At 50.3% G+C, this 17,574-nt stretch overlaps 1 protein-coding gene across 5 annotated transcripts in view; it reads right to left on the bottom strand.

The window, feature by feature from the left end:
• Positions 1-14,794, bottom strand: part of KCND3 (potassium voltage-gated channel subfamily D member 3) — a 104,953-nt gene extending 90,159 nt beyond the window's left edge. For 3 of the 5 annotated variants that reach the window (XM_063418313.1, XM_063418309.1, XM_063418312.1), the window contains exons 1-2: positions 13,916-14,794; positions 7,629-8,813 (exon numbers count right to left, since the gene is read on the bottom strand). In XM_063418313.1, the coding sequence (XP_063274383.1) occupies positions 7,629-8,737 (1,109 nt within the window). In that variant the 5' untranslated portion in view covers positions 8,738-8,813; positions 13,916-14,794. Of the gene's footprint in view, positions 1-7,628; positions 8,814-12,613; positions 12,988-13,383; positions 13,672-13,915 lie in introns of those variants that run through there. The other 2 variants (XM_063418310.1, XM_063418311.1) reach the window with 2 other exon arrangements.
• Between the last annotated feature and the right edge of the window lie 2,780 nt (positions 14,795-17,574).

Below are 17,574 nucleotides of genomic sequence, written 5' to 3'. Positions count from 1 at the left end.
CATTCTGCTAGATATTGATTTTAAAATAACTCTTCCACACTTACTTGTAAGTTTAAGAGGTGAATTACAGCCCTTGAGTGTGTTCTAATGTAGCAGTGGTAAATAGTTAAATAGACACAATCTGTTTCTGCAGGCATTGTCTGTCCAGGAGAAGGCAGAGCTTGGCTGAATGCTGCCTGTCTTCTGGTCTGCAGGAAAAATATTCAGCAGTCTGCCTTCACTGGAGGAAAATATTAACGAACTCATGAGGGATGTGGTGGGATTTGACAGAAAAAAAAATTTCTGTGCTAGGTGGTGAAGCAGCGAGAGTGGGAGGCAATCAGTAAATGACCAAACTGCAGCTCTGTTCTTCTTCAGCTTCCAGAGAGCAGCGATGCTCAGGGCGGGCTGTCCCTGCCAGCCTGGCCCGAGCCCGGGGCTGCCCCTTGGCCTGGGCAGTGCCGGCACTGCCTGCTCTGCTCGGGAATCAACATTTGTGCAGCAGGACAGAGAAACCAACCTGGCCTGGGCACTGAGCTGGGGCAGCCCTGCAGCTCCGGGGACACGGGCAGGCACCTGTGTCCCTGTGTCCGTGTGTCCGTGTGTCCCTGTGCCCCTGTGTCCGTGTGTCCCTGTGTCTCTGTGTCCCTGTGTCCGTGTGTCCCTGTGCCCCTGTGCCCCTGTGTCCGTGTGTCCCTGTGTCCGTGTGTCCCTGTGTCTCTGTGTCCCTGTGTCCGTGTGTCCCTGTGTCCCTGTGTCCCTGTGTCCCTGCAGGCTGTTCTCTGCTCCCCCCAGAGCAGTTTGTGGGTCAGAGGTGGTGGCACCGAGCTGGGCGTGGACGGCTGCCAGGGAACCATGCTGGTCATGCTCAGGAAAAGTTTCTCTCTTGATCTTACACTTCTTTGTTTGTTTGTTTGTTTGTTTGTTCATTCGTTCTTAATGAGGTGATTCCATTACAGTGCCTGGGAAATAGGCTGGGTTTGGTCACAGCTGTCCCCACACCCAAATTCACACATTGGTTTGGGGTGGAAAAGACTTTAAAGATCATCTTGATTTAATCCTCCTGCCACGGGCAGGGGCACCTTCCACTGTCCCAGGCTGCTCCAAGCCCCTTCCAGCCTGGACACTTCCAGGGATCCAGGGGCAGCCACAGCTGCTCTGGGCACCCGTGCCAGGGCCTGCCCGCCCTGCCAGGGAACAATTCCTGCCCAGTGTCCAATCTAAACCTGCTCTCTTGTGTTTTGGAGCCATTCCCCTTGTCCTGTCAATCCGTTCTCTTGAAAGCACAGATCCCTCAAGAAATTGCAGTAAAGAATTCTCCTGTTATTTTCCTGACATTAAGACGAGGTGAGGATTTATCTCAGGTTTATCCCATGCTAAACCCGTGCCAAGGGAGCCGGGCTGGGTAAGGATGCGGTGCCCAGATGTCCCTGTGAGGATGAAGATGGGTGTGGGCAGCACGAAGCTCCTGCCAGAGGGGCTGCCAAGGCTCAGGGGGCACTCAGCAGCTCCCTGTGCTCCTCTCCCTGTACACACCCATGGGCTGCAATCAGCTCAGGAACATAATTAGTTTTGGCTAATTTGTTTCAGGGCCTTTAACTTCTCTTCCCTGTCCCTGCTCTCCAACTAACAGTGGCTACTCTGTCCCTTATTTTCAGCTGATGTCTGTAAACTGATTACTTTTACTGGGTCAGCTCTGTTATGAAATTATCATTTTATGAGACTAAAAATAGCCCAGATCCAGTCAGCACGCCAATCACTTCCCTTCATCTCCAATGAAAATGCAATGTTATCTTTAATCTGTATTTCTCAGGCACTTACTGTGAGGCAGGTTAGAAAGAAAAGGGGGAGGAAAAAAGAAAGAGGAGATCAGGAAAAAAATCTGTAAATCAGTTGCTATAGATGCATCCCTGCCAAGGCTTCCACTGGTAAATTTAGCAGTCACGTTACAATTTTAGTCAGCACCATTTCTTAGCCTTATTCAAAATAATTCACTTCTCACACAATGAGTTACCCTGAAGGCAAGTTATTTTGTCTTGCACATTAAAAATGGTGCGTTTGCACATACGTGCAACCGTTACAAATACCCAAAGCCACAAACTGCGTAAGGAGGGATAATTTTTTTAAGAGAGGAAAAAACCACAATCCAGTGAATTCCACTTGCTCTAAGAATGAATAAAGGTATTTTAATGCTTCTGGGGTTCTGGTGAATACAAATAGCTCAAAAATGAGATGCTTGCCTAAGATTTATATCAAGATAGTGAAGGGAAAAGGTTCCATCTGTAGTTTCTGATACAAAGACATTTCGCACACAATATCTGTAAATCCATTAGGAGAAGAAAATTGATACACGTTTTGTATAAGATGAAGCTGGAGTGGAGAGAATGAAAGCTCAAGGAAATGGCCTCTTTGTGTAGCTCCATCAATTCATGGTTTGATTGGACTTCCTGTGTATTAAATTCAAGCAGTTCTTTGGCCCATGGATATAAGGAATTGGTGACTGTGTGGGAAATGGTGAGAGTGATGAAATTCCAGCACCTTCCTTCACAGAGGAAACATCCCACATCTCATCCATCTTCCCTTTGGTGATGTTAAATATGCAAAGTGGTGTTTCTGTTCAGGAAGCTTTTCCTGATTCAGTTTCATGGCAGCTCCCAAAGTCCTGACACGCACAACGTGACTCCTGGCCCAAACAACAATCCTTCCCGAGGAGCGGGGAATGGCAGCGCTCCAGAGATGATTTATTATTTTCCTTACTTTGCAAACTGCTCCTAGTCTGTGTGAAGGAGGGTGAGTGAAGGTTACTATCAGCCTGAGTGGCTCTGCTGTGCAGAGATGAGAGCGGCGCTGGAACGTGCTCGGGTCCAGCCCAGCTGGCAGCTCTGTGGCACCACGGCCCCCACGTGCCGTGGCACTGCTCACACTCTGTCCCCTCTCCTGGCCACGACTGAACACCAATAAAAAGAAGAAAACCCAAGAAATAAGCCAAGCAGAGACTGATGTTCTTGCAGGGCGGCTGCTCAGGCGCCCGTTCGCTCGTGTTCTCTCTGATCACATTTGGCAGAGGCAAAACTGAGCCAGGACAAACCAGAACAGACCCTGCCCCCAAACCCCTGCTCTCCACACACTCAGCTAATAAACCCTCCAAGAAATCCCAGCTCTTGCTCCAGATCGGGCTGTTGACATAACCAGGCCAGCAGGGCTGTTTTATCGACTTTCCAGCATTAACCTGGTTCCTTAAATGAATTATACAGATGGGTCTGTGTTGTCCAAGTGCACTGAGCTGTGTCTTTCAAACTCACTGACCAGTGCAGCGAACCTGGAGAGGCACAGGGCTCTCAAAGCCATTATGCTCTTGCAAATTGCAAGGGCGACAGTCAGGCAGAGATTCTGCACCCTGAGGCTGTGAGAGCTCAGCCTTTCTAGGCAAGAGAAAGCTACGGAGTGAATCCCTCAGGACAACCCAAACCCAACCCCAGCCCCTGTTCTTCAGGCTGTGGTACTGCTGCTTTCTTGACAAATTGAAATTTGTGACAATTCCCCCCAGGGATATTCCCTCCTTTAGCCCCTTCCAGTGCCTAAAGGAGCTCCAAGAGAGCTGGAGCAGGACATTTCACATGGACATGGACTGACAGGACACAGGGAATGGCTTCCCAGGGCCAGAGGGCAGGGTTAGATGGGATATTGGGAAGGAATTCTTGGCTGTGAGGGTGGGCAGGCCCTGGCACAGTGCAGCTGTGGCTGCCCCTGGATCTCTGGCAGTGCCCAAGGCCAGGCTGGACACCCTGGGACAGTGGGAGGTGTCCCTGCCATGCCAGGGGTGGCACTGGGTGGCTTTGAGGTCCCTCCCCACCCGAACCATGGCAGGACTCCCCTCCCCTCCCTGGGCACCGAGGGCAGCCCGGCTGCCGTGCCCGCAGGGCCACGGGGCTCTCGGGTTTTCACAGCTCTGCTGCAGGTCGCAGACACTGCCTGGGAGTCTGAAACATACTGCTGCTGTCAGAGGAAATGAAAACAGCTGTAAAACGCTTAGAAAAACACTTTCTGTGGTCAAAACTGGCACGGGGTTTAGTGGGGTGACAGGTTTTGTGTTTGTGCTGCGCATGAGGGGCAGCAGCACAACCTGAGCCTTCCCCACCCATCTCGCTCCCAAAAAGGGAATAAAATGAGTGTTGGGTGGGGCTTGGGGCAGCCTGGGCCGGTGGAAATGTCCCTGCCCACGGCAGGGGGTTGGGATGAGCTGGGCGTTCAGGCCCCTTCCGACCCAAACCATCCTGTGATCCCATGAAAACCAATGCGCTGCTCCCAAGGAACCAAACTCACTCTAATTCACACATTTCTACAGAGATGTAAACCCAGTGACTGCATATGGAATCAGCTAAAAGCCAGGGCAGGGCCGTGGATGCTGGGATGGGGCTGGGACCTCTCCTCTGCTCTCTTGGCATTCCTGAGGGCTCAGGGGCCAGAACCTGCTGCAGAACACGGAGGGCACAGGCAGAGCTCATTGCACTGGGGCTGACAGGGACCAGAGAGGAGATGGGGAGCTCTTGGCCTCCTGAGAAAAATGTTTCTGCATGAATTGGAGAGCTGATTTTGAATTAATTTTGAATAGTTGTTTCAGTAATTCAGATTGATTTAAGATGCACCCAAGAATAATGCTTTCATTATAAAGCCTCCTGAGCAAAATTTAAATCACGTTAAATTAAAAACAGCCTCTGTTAAACCAGGGCTGATGAGCACAGCAGAGGGATCAGAGATGCAGGGTCAGTATAATTTAATTCCTTTGCTTTGTTTCCCACTCCAGAAAAGCTGCTGTACCTGTCTCCCTGGCTTGTTAACTGCCTAAGGAGCCTGCAAGGCATCCTGAATTTCTCTAAAGGGATTTGCATGGTAACCCCACCAAAACCAGTGGTTATTTATTGGTGCTGGGCTTCACCTTCAAGAAGAACTGCATTTTTATTGCCTTTTATTTATGGGTTTATTTTTATTTATTTATTTGGAGAAGCCATTGTATACCAAAGATACTTGGGAATCTGGGGGAGCAGCTGATGCACAGTACAGTGGGAGAGTTAATGGTCGCCTACTGTTGGCTTTGTTTGTTTGTTGTAAGTAAACTTTTGTTTTACACAAATGATCTAAACTTACTAACAGGGAAAAAGTTACCCTGTGCATTCCAGATCACTCCTCTAAGGCACTCTGTCAAAGCCGTGGTAGGATTCCAGCCTCAGGGAAACCTTCCCTTGCCTGGATTTAAACATTGGTGGTGAAAACAAACTACATATATATATGTACAAACAAACTACATATGTGTATATAGATATGGTTTTGAGTTGAAACTGTTGTGCTTCGTAGTTTCTTGTTTTAAATGCTGGCTGGGTTATTAAGGGCAAAAGGCAGGGAATGTTTAAGGTCTCAGTAAAAGCTCTGAGAGCTGCTGAAATCCAAGCAGTGAAGCCCTGGGCAGGGGAATCAATCCTGATGGACTGGGGAGCACGCTGGAGACCTTGGCTGCATTTCTGGCAGTGCCTGTGCAGGAGGAATTGCCAGGACTCTCATTAGTAACAAGATCCTTCCAAACAGATTGAAAAGGCTTCTGAAGAGAGAGCTGTATGAAAATTGTCTGAAAGTGCCAGTTTGTCAGAACTGGAAGGATTTCTGGGGAGGTGAAGGGGGCCAGGAGGGACAGCCCTGCATGGTGAACTCCTCCAGGAGGGTTAACCCCCACCCCACACAGAGGGACTCACGGAGGTGGAAACAACCTAAAAGTCCCTAGTCAGTGATACCAGAAACCTCAGTTTTAAGACTCTGACAGCATTTTATAGGTCCTTTCCCAATGAACCCGTACAAAGCCATGTTTAAATGTCTAATTTCTTAAATCAACTCAGTTCCAGCACTTGTTCCTCTGTGATTTCTGTGATTGAGAACACTCTGAGGGCCTTGGGAGCACCGGGTTTGTCCCTGTGTTCAGAAAGGGAGGGAAAGGGACCCAAGGCAAGGCAGTGCCCGCAGGAGCAGAGCCCCAGCTGCTCTCCAGCACATTCTGCTCAGCCTGGGGCCATTCCCAACCCACACAGGACAGCCCCTGACCCCAGGGCTGCTGTCACAGAGGTGGGACAGCACAGTGTGAGTGGGTGCAGGCTGTGTCCTGCAAGGATGGATGGGATCATTGTTAAATGGGAATCTGAAAACAGAAGTGGATTTCCACGCATCTCCCCTTGTGCAGAGACACGTGAAGGAGCCACCCAGGGCAGGTGTCCCCTTGATCAGACACTGTGGTGGGGACAGGAGGGGGGCACTGACCAGAGTGGACCCGCCAGGGTATGGCAGGCTGAGCTCCAGCGCGGGGCAGGGCTGGGGTGCAAAGCCCAGCTTTGGTTTCTAACTAAGCTCTGCCTTTCCAGGGTAAGGAGCAGCTTTTGCCATCAACTTGCAAACTTTGCTTAGCTATTAAAAAGGAAGAATAAGAGATCTTTAGGTGACTATGACAAACAGGTTCTACATTTGCACTTAATGAAGAAATTCAGACTTTCAGTTGTCACATGCCCAGATTCGGCGCCTTTCTGACAGCTGAATTATGATTTTAATAATTTAAAAGTGCTGCTGTAAGCCTGTTCATGTATAATAGGCACAGAGAAGTGTTTAAAATCAAAGGCAGTTTAGAGAAAAAGTGGTCACTGCGTTACAATGAGGAGAATTGTCTACATCTGAATATTAAACTGTGTGAACTCTCCAGTGGGAAAACTCTTTGCAAAGTAACTCTAAACTTGCTGTACTGTTCTCATGTGTGGGATGAAGAGACTGAACTCAGTCCTGCCTTCGTGTGTGCCTGAAGCCTGCAATGCCCATTTTCCCCTACATAACCGTGTCAGTGTGAGGGTTTGGCCCTTCTGTTCACAAAGGTTTCAGTTCAGAGCAGCAGAAGTGCGAATCTATAATCTCAGTCACCACAAACATGAGACAGAAATGAAATATAAGGGGGTAAAGTCCCCTCCAGGCTACATTCCCCTTGCTTTGATTTCATTGTCTTTGTACCTGTCCAGGGGAATGTTTGAAATTCTGGTGCAACCACCACGGCACGCTCGGTTCTCAAACTCACAGCTGAGCACAGACAAGGAGTCCCCATCCTGCTCAGTTATGTAAAACCCAGATCATGTCCTGGCCCTCACTGAGTATTCCAGTACAGTGACCCACAACATCCACTTGAATTCAGCAAATCTGTAGCTCTGGCAAGTCAAGGGGAGAAACAACGACTGACATTGCAATGAGACACAACAGACACATCAGCAGCTTTGTGTGAAACGCACGGCTGGAGCCAATGTCAGAGAGAGCAGAGCTCTCTCTCCCAGCCCTTGCACTCAGGTCAGCTTTTCCCTCCTGCAGGAATTAATCAGAACCTGCTACTCCACCACTTTGCTCCTCCCGCACTCGTTTACCGTGGTGCCGAGCATTTGTCAAGTGGGTGTAAGTGCTTTTTCTGGTTTATACAACTGCACACAAATTGCAGAAGTTGTAAGGCAAAGAATAATCAAGCCCTCAACGCTTCCAGCCCCTTCTGGAACATGCACCCAGGAAAATGCTGAGGAGAAGCTGAAGTCAAGCTCCCAGTACATGCTTGCCTGCTGCTCAGGAAAAGGAAAAGTAATACTCACCCCAGTGTTGTCATGGTTACAATAGTGTACCAAAAGGAAGCAGGAATACTGGTGAATTTGCTTGCCGAGGACCCTTTCTCTGCATAAAACATCACAGTTGCAAAGATGATGATTGCCATAGTGAGGGAAAAGAGGAGAAAGCCAAGCTCGGAGGCACAGCTCTTCAAAGTGTAGCCCAAGATTCTCAGGCCTTGGGAATGGCGGGAGAACTTGAAAATCCTGAAAACCCTAAAAACCCTTAGTGTGACAAAGGCCCCGCTGACGTCCTCGTTGTTGGTCATCACCAGGCCGATGTAGTAGGGCATGATGGCCACCACGTCGATGATGCTCATGACGCTGCGGATGAAGCGGTAGCGGCTGGGCGCCGCGAAGAGCCGCAGCAGGTACTCGACGGTGAAGATCATCACGCACGCCGTGTCCAGGCAGAAGAAGGCCACGGCGTAGCGCTCCCCGCACGGCAGCTCCTTGTTCCCCGGCACGGTGCCGCAGGGCACGGTCTCCACCACGTTGGTGATCACAGAGACGGCGATGAAGAACCCGGTGACGTAGTAAAAGACTAAGGCTAAGGTGCTGGTGTGGGGGTTCTCGAAGGCTCGCCACATGGTCTGCCGGAAGCTCAGCGAGGGCGTGGAGCCCTCCTGGTTGTTCTCCGAGTCGTTGTCGTCCATGAGCCGCTCCGCGTTCTCCCGCTTCCTGTCCTTGTACTCTTCGTAGCAGCAGTCCCCGATGATCTCGGGGAGGATCCCGTAGAAGGCGAGCTCTTCGTCGTAGGCAGAGATGCACTCGTACCTGGGGTAGTGCAGCTTGCCAGTTCTATAAAAATTGAGGATGCACCTGAAGACCTCGGGGTCCCGGTCAAAGAAGTACTCCTTGGTGTCTTCGTTGAAGAAGAACTCCTTCTCCGTGCTGCCCAGGAGAGTGTCCGGGTACCTCTCCAGTGTAGTCCTCCAGGTCTGGAAGCGCCTGCCGCTCACATTGAGGATGATCAGCTCATCCTGCCTCTTGTTTTTCTCCGTCGGAGCCAGTGGCATGGGACAATTGGCCACTGGCATCCATCCTATGGCGGCCGCCCTGGCGAAGGGCAGCCACGCTGCTACTCCTGCTGCCATGGCGAGCCCGGGCCGTGTTACTGCAGATGAGGCTTGGGACGCTCCTGGGACCTGCTGGGAGTCAGAGCAGTTCCATCTAAAACACAGAAGAGAAGAGAACACAGCACACAGTCACGCGAGGCGTCCTGCCCCACCGGGGGGAAGAGTCCAGGGTCAGCACAGACACGAGGATTTGAGGATTTCAAACCCCTGGCTTGCCCTCACCTCCCAGGTGAAGAATGGTGTTGAACAAGGCACGTGATAATCAGCTCAGCGGGGTTATGGCATTATTATAGATTGAAATTTTGAATAGCAAATGATTCCTCATTAAAAGCGTTTTAAAAGTAGCATAAACACAGTAATTTATATTTGCTTCCTCACAAACAAGACTAATCCATAATTCCCCAGGTGTAAGGCTCCTGTGCTCATCACTTTAACTACAGCTGTCAAGAAAGAGCTGGGAACTCCAGTGAAATCAGCCTGCCGTGGAATCGTAACCACAAAAACCCACGACTGGGCTGAACTGCACTTCCAGTCCTAACCAAGTTCAGTATGTTCTGAATCCTGCACTAAGAACATCCTTAGTTGAAAGAAATGGACATTTTTCTCTGTTTTTCACTGGTTATCTTCTATCTTCAATGCAAGGCCTGGCCTCAGCAGCAGTTTTCTGCTGCTCTCTTTCATTCTGAGGTGGGGTATTGCAGCCCTCCACTGGACCAGAGGAAAATTCTGATTTTTGGGGAAATGTTGTTCAGAATACCTGAGCACCAGTAAGCTTCAATCCCAGGTGTGAAGGCTGATGGATTAAGCTTACAAATATCAAGAACATCGGAGTGAGGGAAGGCTCCAAAGCTGGAGAATTTTTCCCAGCAGGAAGGTGCTTTGCTTATTTCCTGGCTTAGAGGGGCAGAATCCTTCAGCTGAAGAACTGAAGGACTCCTGGGTTGAAACAAAATATGTTCCCTGCACTCTTGGATTTTTAGATGAGGAATATCCCAAGTTGTCCAGATCCTCAGCCACCAGAGGCCAACATTCTCTTCAAGTTTGAGTAGTTTTTGTCTTCTAATCTACCCATGAATTTGTTTTATCTTTTTGACCTTTGGTCAGAGTTCTTACAGTCTTTAACTTTTGTTTTAACTTGCTTTTACTTCCACTTCCCTAGTGCTTTTCTAATTCTACCATGAAATTATCTGAAGAAAGGTGCCATTGCCATAGAAGATGCATTAGGAGCCCTATCAAAAGTCAGTTTATCAGTGGAAATTCCATTGATTCCACTGACTCAGGCCCTCAAAGCCTAATTGTATCTTTGCAGGCAGTTTTACTCTAAAGTTTTTAACTCACATGAAAGCTGCCATTCCAGTCAGCAAGGCTGCAGCATTATTGATTCCAGCGGGCCATCAAAATACTGAATAAAAAATGATGGAATCAGTCTGTGGTGAAAATGCCTGAAGTGCTCACAGAAATGCTCTTCCTCTTTGGGGCAAATTAACATTCATCATCTTAATGTGGAGCATCTTCCTATGCAATTTTACTGTCTAAAGGACAATTGAAATCCCTCGTGCGAGCATCTTGCTGCTGCTGAAGAGCTTTTGTAATTACGGAACATAAAATAACCCAGAGTGATGCTTATCCCAAGGAGACACTTTGCTTATCTACATGGCACTGGAGCAAACATCTCTCGGTATTTCCCTCTGAAGAACTCTTCAGTGTTACAAAGCACCACTTTTTCTCTCCCCAAAGAGGGAATTTATGGCGTGACTCCGCCAGCCCGGCCGCCCCAGGGAGGCAGAGCTCAGCACTGCAAACTCTCTCTGCGGGACTCTGAAAAGCTCCCCCAGCCCTCGGCTGAAAGGGGCTCTCCAGGGGCTCCGTGGGCTCAGACTGCAGCCTTCTACCACCAGTCGTGGATCTTTTAACTTCTATGAAACACTTAAGAACAGGAGGCAGCAAAATAAGAACTATTTCATCCATTAATCACCAAATATATACAGGCAAATAATCGAGAAACCAAGAAAAGGCATCTTGTTCCTGCTTTCCCTGCTGGCAAACTGTCCTCCCTGGGTTTTAATTTCGCTTAGCACCATCACCAGAGTCCTTCTGCAGGACTGACTGGTGACCTGCCCAGTTTCAGCACACTGGATCCTCATCTCCCCTGGTATCTCAGGGGAACCACATCAGAAATCTCTTCTGTACTTTCATAACTTTGGTTGTAGATTCCAGGTTACCTACATTAGCTGCTGAGGCACTATAAATACTTCACATATAATTGTTCCAGTAAAGCACTGGTAACTCATAAGTGACTTACACATTTTTAAATCAATTTTTTAAAGGTAAAATGGGTCCTTTCATGCTGGCAGTATATGTGGGGAAGCTATAAATATCTCAGCTATGAAAGGGACAGGAGATTAAAGCAAAAGAGAAAGAAAGGGGGACTCTGTGGAAGTTCAGTTCCCTTTTCTCCAGGTGCAAGAGATGCAGCTGCTTAGAACAACAGAGCGCACCCAGCTTCATTCTCGGGGTTACATGGAATCTGCCATATTTCATCCTCAAAATACACACAGAGGAGTCTTTTTCAGCTGTAAATTATCTGAAGCACCCAGAGTGAGGAGTGGTGAAATTCCCTGTTCCAGATGTTTTGCTTTTGCTTGTCCATGCGTCCCTGGAACTCTACTACTCCCTGAAGAAACTGAAAGAAAATTGGGAGAGAGAGGACTGGATTTGTAATTCTGACCTGCACAACCTAAGCTGAGTCAAAAAAAGATGAAGCAACCATTTTATCTGGAATGTAGAATTCCAGAATGTAGAAAGAATCCTCCTTTTCTGCCTGCTTGGATTTTGGTAACTGCTAACCAGTCTGTTTAGGCTGGAAAGCAATTGGCTGGACTCAAAATCTAATGTACTGTTGACAGTCTCTGCAGCTCTCATAGAAAACAGACACACTCTAATTCTAACAAGCATATATTTAGCTATATCCATATTTCTAATTTTAATTACCATAATTTCTGCGTGTAATTTAAAAGGAACTGGTTCACAGCAGACCGGCACCCCGCTGATGACATTTAGAAGACCTGGTACACAAAATAGAATCATTTACCTCCTGATTTTAAAAAGTAACTGTAGAGAGAAGAATCTGTTTTCTTTAGATAGCTGTGGGAACAATGAAACAGCCAAGCGACTTTGCTAGAACAGGCTGAGCTTGAGCCCCCTGTCCCTGCCAGGACTCCGGAGCCCGCCGGGTCCTTCCCGGGCACCGCTGGCTCCCTGCGGCCGCTCCGGGGGCGCCGCGGTCTCACCCCGGCTTGGAACAGAACCCTGAGAGCCAGGGCTGGCTCGGGAGAGCTCAGGAGGAAAACCTGATAGAGAACAGCAGTGACTGTTCACCTGAAGGCTCCAGAAATAAGGGATGGGTTCTTACCACTGCAGCTCCCACGGCAATGCCACACTGATCAGTGTCTCTTCATCATCTCAAGAGAGCAGAGACAAACCACAAATCTCAGCGTTTCCCTTTCTAGAAGCAGACAGGGCTGTTCTGAAATCGGGCCGATAAACATACTGCAAGTTTCTTGATGAGACTCTGCTAATGGGAGTGAAGAGCCTGGAGATCATTCCTTCTTCCCTCTCCTGTCCTTGTTGGGTCAGGCTCAGGCAGCAAAGAGACCTTTGCTTTAAAGCAAAATATGTCAGCCAGAGCCTCGGTGTCTTCTGTCAGTCACACATTCCTTCCCCTTCGAGCAACACCAGAAAACAAAACTTTCTGCAAAACACTCCCTCCCTCAGTCTGTTGGGGAGATTTAGGAGCAAAAGCAACAGGCTTAGGATAAATGCATGCAAACTTCTCCCCTCCCTCCCTCCCAGAGAGCCCAGACAGCCCCATCTTGCCGGCTCGCAGTGCCTTACCTGGAAGGGAAAGCCCAAAAGTAGGGCTAAATCTGGGGAACGGGGAGGAAGGGGGAGCAGTCACTGCTCAGGATGAAAGGTGAACTGTGCTGCCTGCCTCTTCACTCCCTCTCTCAGTGCAGTCAGAAGCAATCAGTAAATGTGATCATCATTGTGAAAGTATATATAGAGAGATGACTAAACAGCTTCTCCCTCATTACTGCCGAGACGGAGGCTCTCGCTGCCTCTCTCCTGAGCTCGCCGGGCGCTGCCCCCTCCCCTCGCAGCGGCGCTGGCAGCGCTGCCCTCGCTGCCCAGCCCAGCTGGGAGCGGCTCCGGGCCCGCGATCCCCGGGACGGCGGGGCCGGGATGGAGCCGCCGGTCCGGGCGGGGAGCGGAGCGCGGCTGGGGAAGGGCGGTGTGAGCTGACAGCGCTGGCAAATGCAGTCGTTAAATACACCCCAGAGCCTACCCTGCATGCTAATGTGCCGAGGGGGAGAGGAAGGGGGGAAAGTACGGGATGAACTTCACGGCTCCATCCCGGAGCTCCCTCCTGGCTCGCGGTCAGGAGGGGACAAGGCAGGAGGGATTCCTTCTGGACACGAAAACGAGCTATTCCTCCAGCAGCACCAACACCTTGGCCAGGGCGGGCGGCTACATTCAGGAATAAAAAGAAATCATTCGGATTTAAACCGATCTTTCCCTATCTTCTCCCTTCTTCCTTCCCACCACCTCTCCTTTTCCCCCTCGTGCTGCTGTTGTGGCTTGCCCTGCTCCTTGGCAGCTCTTACCAGTCCTGCCTCCACACCACCTCAGCATCGCTCTTTCATCCGCGGTCCGAAGTTGGACTCGGCACGCTCAGAGACCCGGCAGCCTCGCTCATTTATCTGTTTGCTGTCGAATCTCCATTAAGTAAATAACCATAAGCCCAAATGAGAGCGAGCCAGCCTTGCCCTGCTCTGCCGGGCAGCTCCCGGCGGTGACTGACGCGCCGCAGCGAGAGTTGATGATTTCCATAAAGTCAGAGCAACGCGAACACGAGCGAGCGGGGCTCGCCTGCCTCGCCATCGCCTCCGCGGGGCTCCGCGCCGCGCCTACCGCGGGGCCGGCCCGGGCTGTGCGGGGCTGTGCGGCCACGGGCCGGCATCGGCAGCGGCGAGGGGCGGGAGGAGAGCGGGGCGCGGGAGTGGCCGGGGGCGCCCGCTGCCCCCGCTGCCCCCGCCGCCCCCGCCCCGCCCGCAGGGGAGCCCCTGGGTTCGGTGTCCCCCGCACCCCTCGGGCCGCTCCCTTGCCGCCCCCCGCCCTCCCGGCGGACCCCCTCACCTCCGCAGGGCGCTCCCGGCCGCGGCCGCCCGCCCGGTGCCTCCGCGGCCATGCGGCTGCCGGGAGCGGAGCGCGGGGCTGCGCGGAGTGCGCGGGCGCGGGGCGGCGGCGGAGAGCGATGGGGAGCGATGGGGAGCGGTGCGGAGCGATGGGGAGCGGCGGAGAGCGGCGATGGGCGCGGGGCTGGCGAGCGGCGGCGATCGGCGGGGCCGGGGCCGGCTCCGCGCCGAGGGGCGGCGGCGCGGGCGGGGGGCGGCGGGGGCTCCCCGCACACGGCCGCGTCCCCGCCCGCCGCCCGCCCGCAGAGCCGCCGGCAGGTGTCACCCGGAGCGAGCGGCGCCGGGCGCGGCTCCCCGCGATGGAGCGAGCGCCGGGCAGGAGTGCGGTGTGCGAGCCCCGGGGCAGCACAGGGTGGGGGGCGGCCGGTGCCACAGCAGCCCCGCAATGGGGCGCAGCCGAGCCCCCGAGCCGGGTGTGTCGGGGGGGTCCAGGGGCTGCAGGGGTTGCGTTGTCGCGGGCAAGAGATGCTCCTCCAGATGCATCACAAGGGGCGTGTGTTGGGAGGTCTGATGTGTCTCTGGTGCCTTAAAATAAGGGAAGCAGGGACTTGGTATAGCCAGCAATGACCAGGGGCTCTTTTCCAGGTGCCTTTCTTCCCAGAGCTCTAAACCAAAGACTTTCTTAAAGAAAAAAAAAAAAAAAAAATAGGGAAAGACCTCCAACTCCTCAACATTTCAACAAATCAACAATCTGGTTCTGGAAACTCTGAAACCAGGACCCTGATCATGGAATTATTAAGGTTGGAAGAGACCTCCGAGATGATGAAGTCCAGCCTGTGACCGAATCCTACCATGCCCACTAAACCTTATCAAGTGTCACATCTGCTCGTCTCTGGAACACTTCCAGGGATGGTGACTCCACCACTTCCCTGGGCAGTCTGTTCCAGTGCTTAACCACACTTTCCGTGGTGAAATTTTTCCTAAGAAACAACTGAACCTCAACCTGATCCATCCAATTCAGGGTCTCGTTTCTGATAATTCAATGCAATTATTAAAAATAACACTAATTTCTGAATGTCAGGTCCTGAGTAGCCCTCTCAAACCCAGTCTTCCCCAATAACATTTGTAATCTGCATTACAGTGTCTGCAGAGTAGCTAACGAGTTCATGCACTCACAGTGTATCAGAATCTTTGGATTTCAGATATTAAGAGTTGTATGTTGGACACAGGAATAGTTATGCGCAAAGTGAATCCTAAAACTTCTGTGAGAAACTTGCAGTGACTGTAAGAATTTGAACATATCAAAGCATCCTGAATCCATCTTTATTAGATGTCTTCAGAACTGCTTTCCACTTTTAAACCCTCCCTACATCTCCACTTGCTCTTTCCCTCTGCAGATGCTCAGAAGAAAGCAGAACCAGAAATGTCATTTGGCTTTTGCTGGTATAAGAGATTTTTCTGTGATTTACAGTGTCACCGCTTCATAAAACTTCCTGACTCCTCTCTCTGGGGCGTGCTCTGGCCTCACTCTCTGCTGGGGCTGCCCTGGCTGTGAATTGCTTTTCCCCCATGACTTGGCCCTTTTTAACTTCCCATCTCTATTAAAAAGCTAATTTGGGAACTCTTTTTCAATGCTCCCAATTTTGTATTTTTAAATAGAGTATGAAAGTCAAAAGCAAGCTTGCTGCAGATAGTCTGAAGTGAGAATATTCCTTCTTCTGTCTTGCTTCTTTTTTCATCGATATATTTTCTGTTTCTTTCTCTCTCTTTTCTCTTTAACTCTCTTCTTTCCCTCTTTTCCTTTGGCTCTCTCATTCTGCCCTTTTCCTTCTCTCTTTTCTAGGAAAAGCTCCTTAGGTTCTGCTGCCCCAATTATAGCTTTTATTAAAACTTTTTGAACAACCTTTTCTCATTCTCCTACTGAGAAGTAGAACCTGCTGGTGTTAAAACAAGCCATATAACCAGAGAAATTATGGAATGACCTACCATGGTTAAACACCAATATTAAATATCATTCACTTAATTTTTTTTCCCTTACATTTTCTTCTGTGTTTATATCCTATGCCTCTGCAGTGTATTTTATTTATTGTGCTTGTTCTCTGCATTCTGTATAAATTCTGCATCTGAATACCCCGCTCACTGCGTGGCTGTGCTGCTCAGGTTCTGCAGTGACAGTTGCAGGAACAGCCTGAGATTCCAGCCTGCCACAGCACCAGGGCTCTGTTGTCTGATTATGTCCTGCAGATTGTGCCAACAGCTCCCTTGCTTTGGCTCCCAGCTGGTGAAAACACCTGCAGAGATTAAGGAAAGATCCTTAATATGATTATGTGAGTGAGCTGGTCTTTGTAACCTTAAAATGAAATATGTGGTTTATTGCCTTCATGCCACAGGTCTGGCAAAGTCAGGAGGTGAAGCCCCTTCCTCATGTGTCCCATCAGAAAATGCAGTGTCTGCTTTAGGGGTAGAAATGTTCTTCACTAGGAAAAAATCTGAGTTTTCTTTGAGACAGAAAAAAAAAGCCAAAATTTGGATTTGGATCAAAATTTCGTTGGCTTTCGTATAAGGAAAACCAGAATATTGAATCGTGAAAGTGTCCCTAAGAAATGGTCTTTCATAATAAGGTTCTGCTTTAGTTTTCTTGCAAGACCAGTACTGGGAATATTTGCTGGAGAGGTGTGAACAATTAAATCCCAAATTCTCTCAGCATCCCTCAGGAGTTTTTAAGGGGATCTTGTTGTTGTCCAAGGGAAATGTGCCATGGCCAAGCCCCCTTTGAAGCAGGGTCCAGACAGGAGACGTGAGGGCTCAGGGGATGTATTTGGGGTCACGGGGAGTAGTGCAGGGTGTCCAGGGGTGCTGTTGGTGTCCCTGTGAGGTTCCCAGAGCCTCCCTCATTCCCAGCTGCTGATTCCCATGGATGGTCCCATCCCAGCTTTGCTCTGCAGCCCTGCCCTGCCCATGGACTTTTGGAAACCAAGGGCTCGGGTTCAAGGCCATCTCTGATTTACATCATGCTCAGCCTCTTCTCCCTCTGTGTCTGGAGATTTTCCAACCCAAAATAAAGCTTCACAGGCAGCTGCATTCTGCCTGTAAGGCTTTATTTTGCATTCTGCTACTTCTTCCTGAAAGGAGAGAGGAAGGAGCCGTGGATGGGGTCCAGCAGTGAGAGTTACCCAGCAGCTGCAACGTTTTCTGCTCAGCTGGTGTTAGTGAATCAGGAAAGGGTCACACATGACAGGAGAGGGAAAAGACCCTTGAAGGGCAGGAGTGACACCGAACCAGGGCTTTGACTGATTGTCCTCTGTCCCCTGTCCCTTCCCAGTGCACTCCATGGCCCAGGCCCATTTCCTGAGGAGTTTTCATGCCTGACAGCTCGGGCAGGATTTACACATTGCTCTTTATCCAAGCGCTCTGCAGCAAGTTCCTTTTGCAAGATCTGCTTCCAGCCAGTTGGGAATTCTTGTAATTATGAGCCAACCCAGGCTAAAAAGCTCTGAAGTGAGCAGAGCACAAGGCAAGAGCAGGGCTTTGATCTCACACTCGTGGTTAACCCGTCACCATCAAAGCAATCATCCTCGGCTGCTGCAAGTGCAGAGCCCAATTAAAGAATAGCAACCCCCCAACAAACCCCCAACCAACCCAAAATAAATGATCAGTGTC

Source organism: Prinia subflava, chromosome 23 (assembly GCF_021018805.1).
Source record: "Prinia subflava isolate CZ2003 ecotype Zambia chromosome 23, Cam_Psub_1.2, whole genome shotgun sequence".
NCBI lineage: Eukaryota > Metazoa > Chordata > Aves > Passeriformes > Cisticolidae > Prinia > Prinia subflava.
Note: the sequence above shows the minus strand (reverse complement) of the source record. Positions and strands in the feature narration are given on the sequence as shown.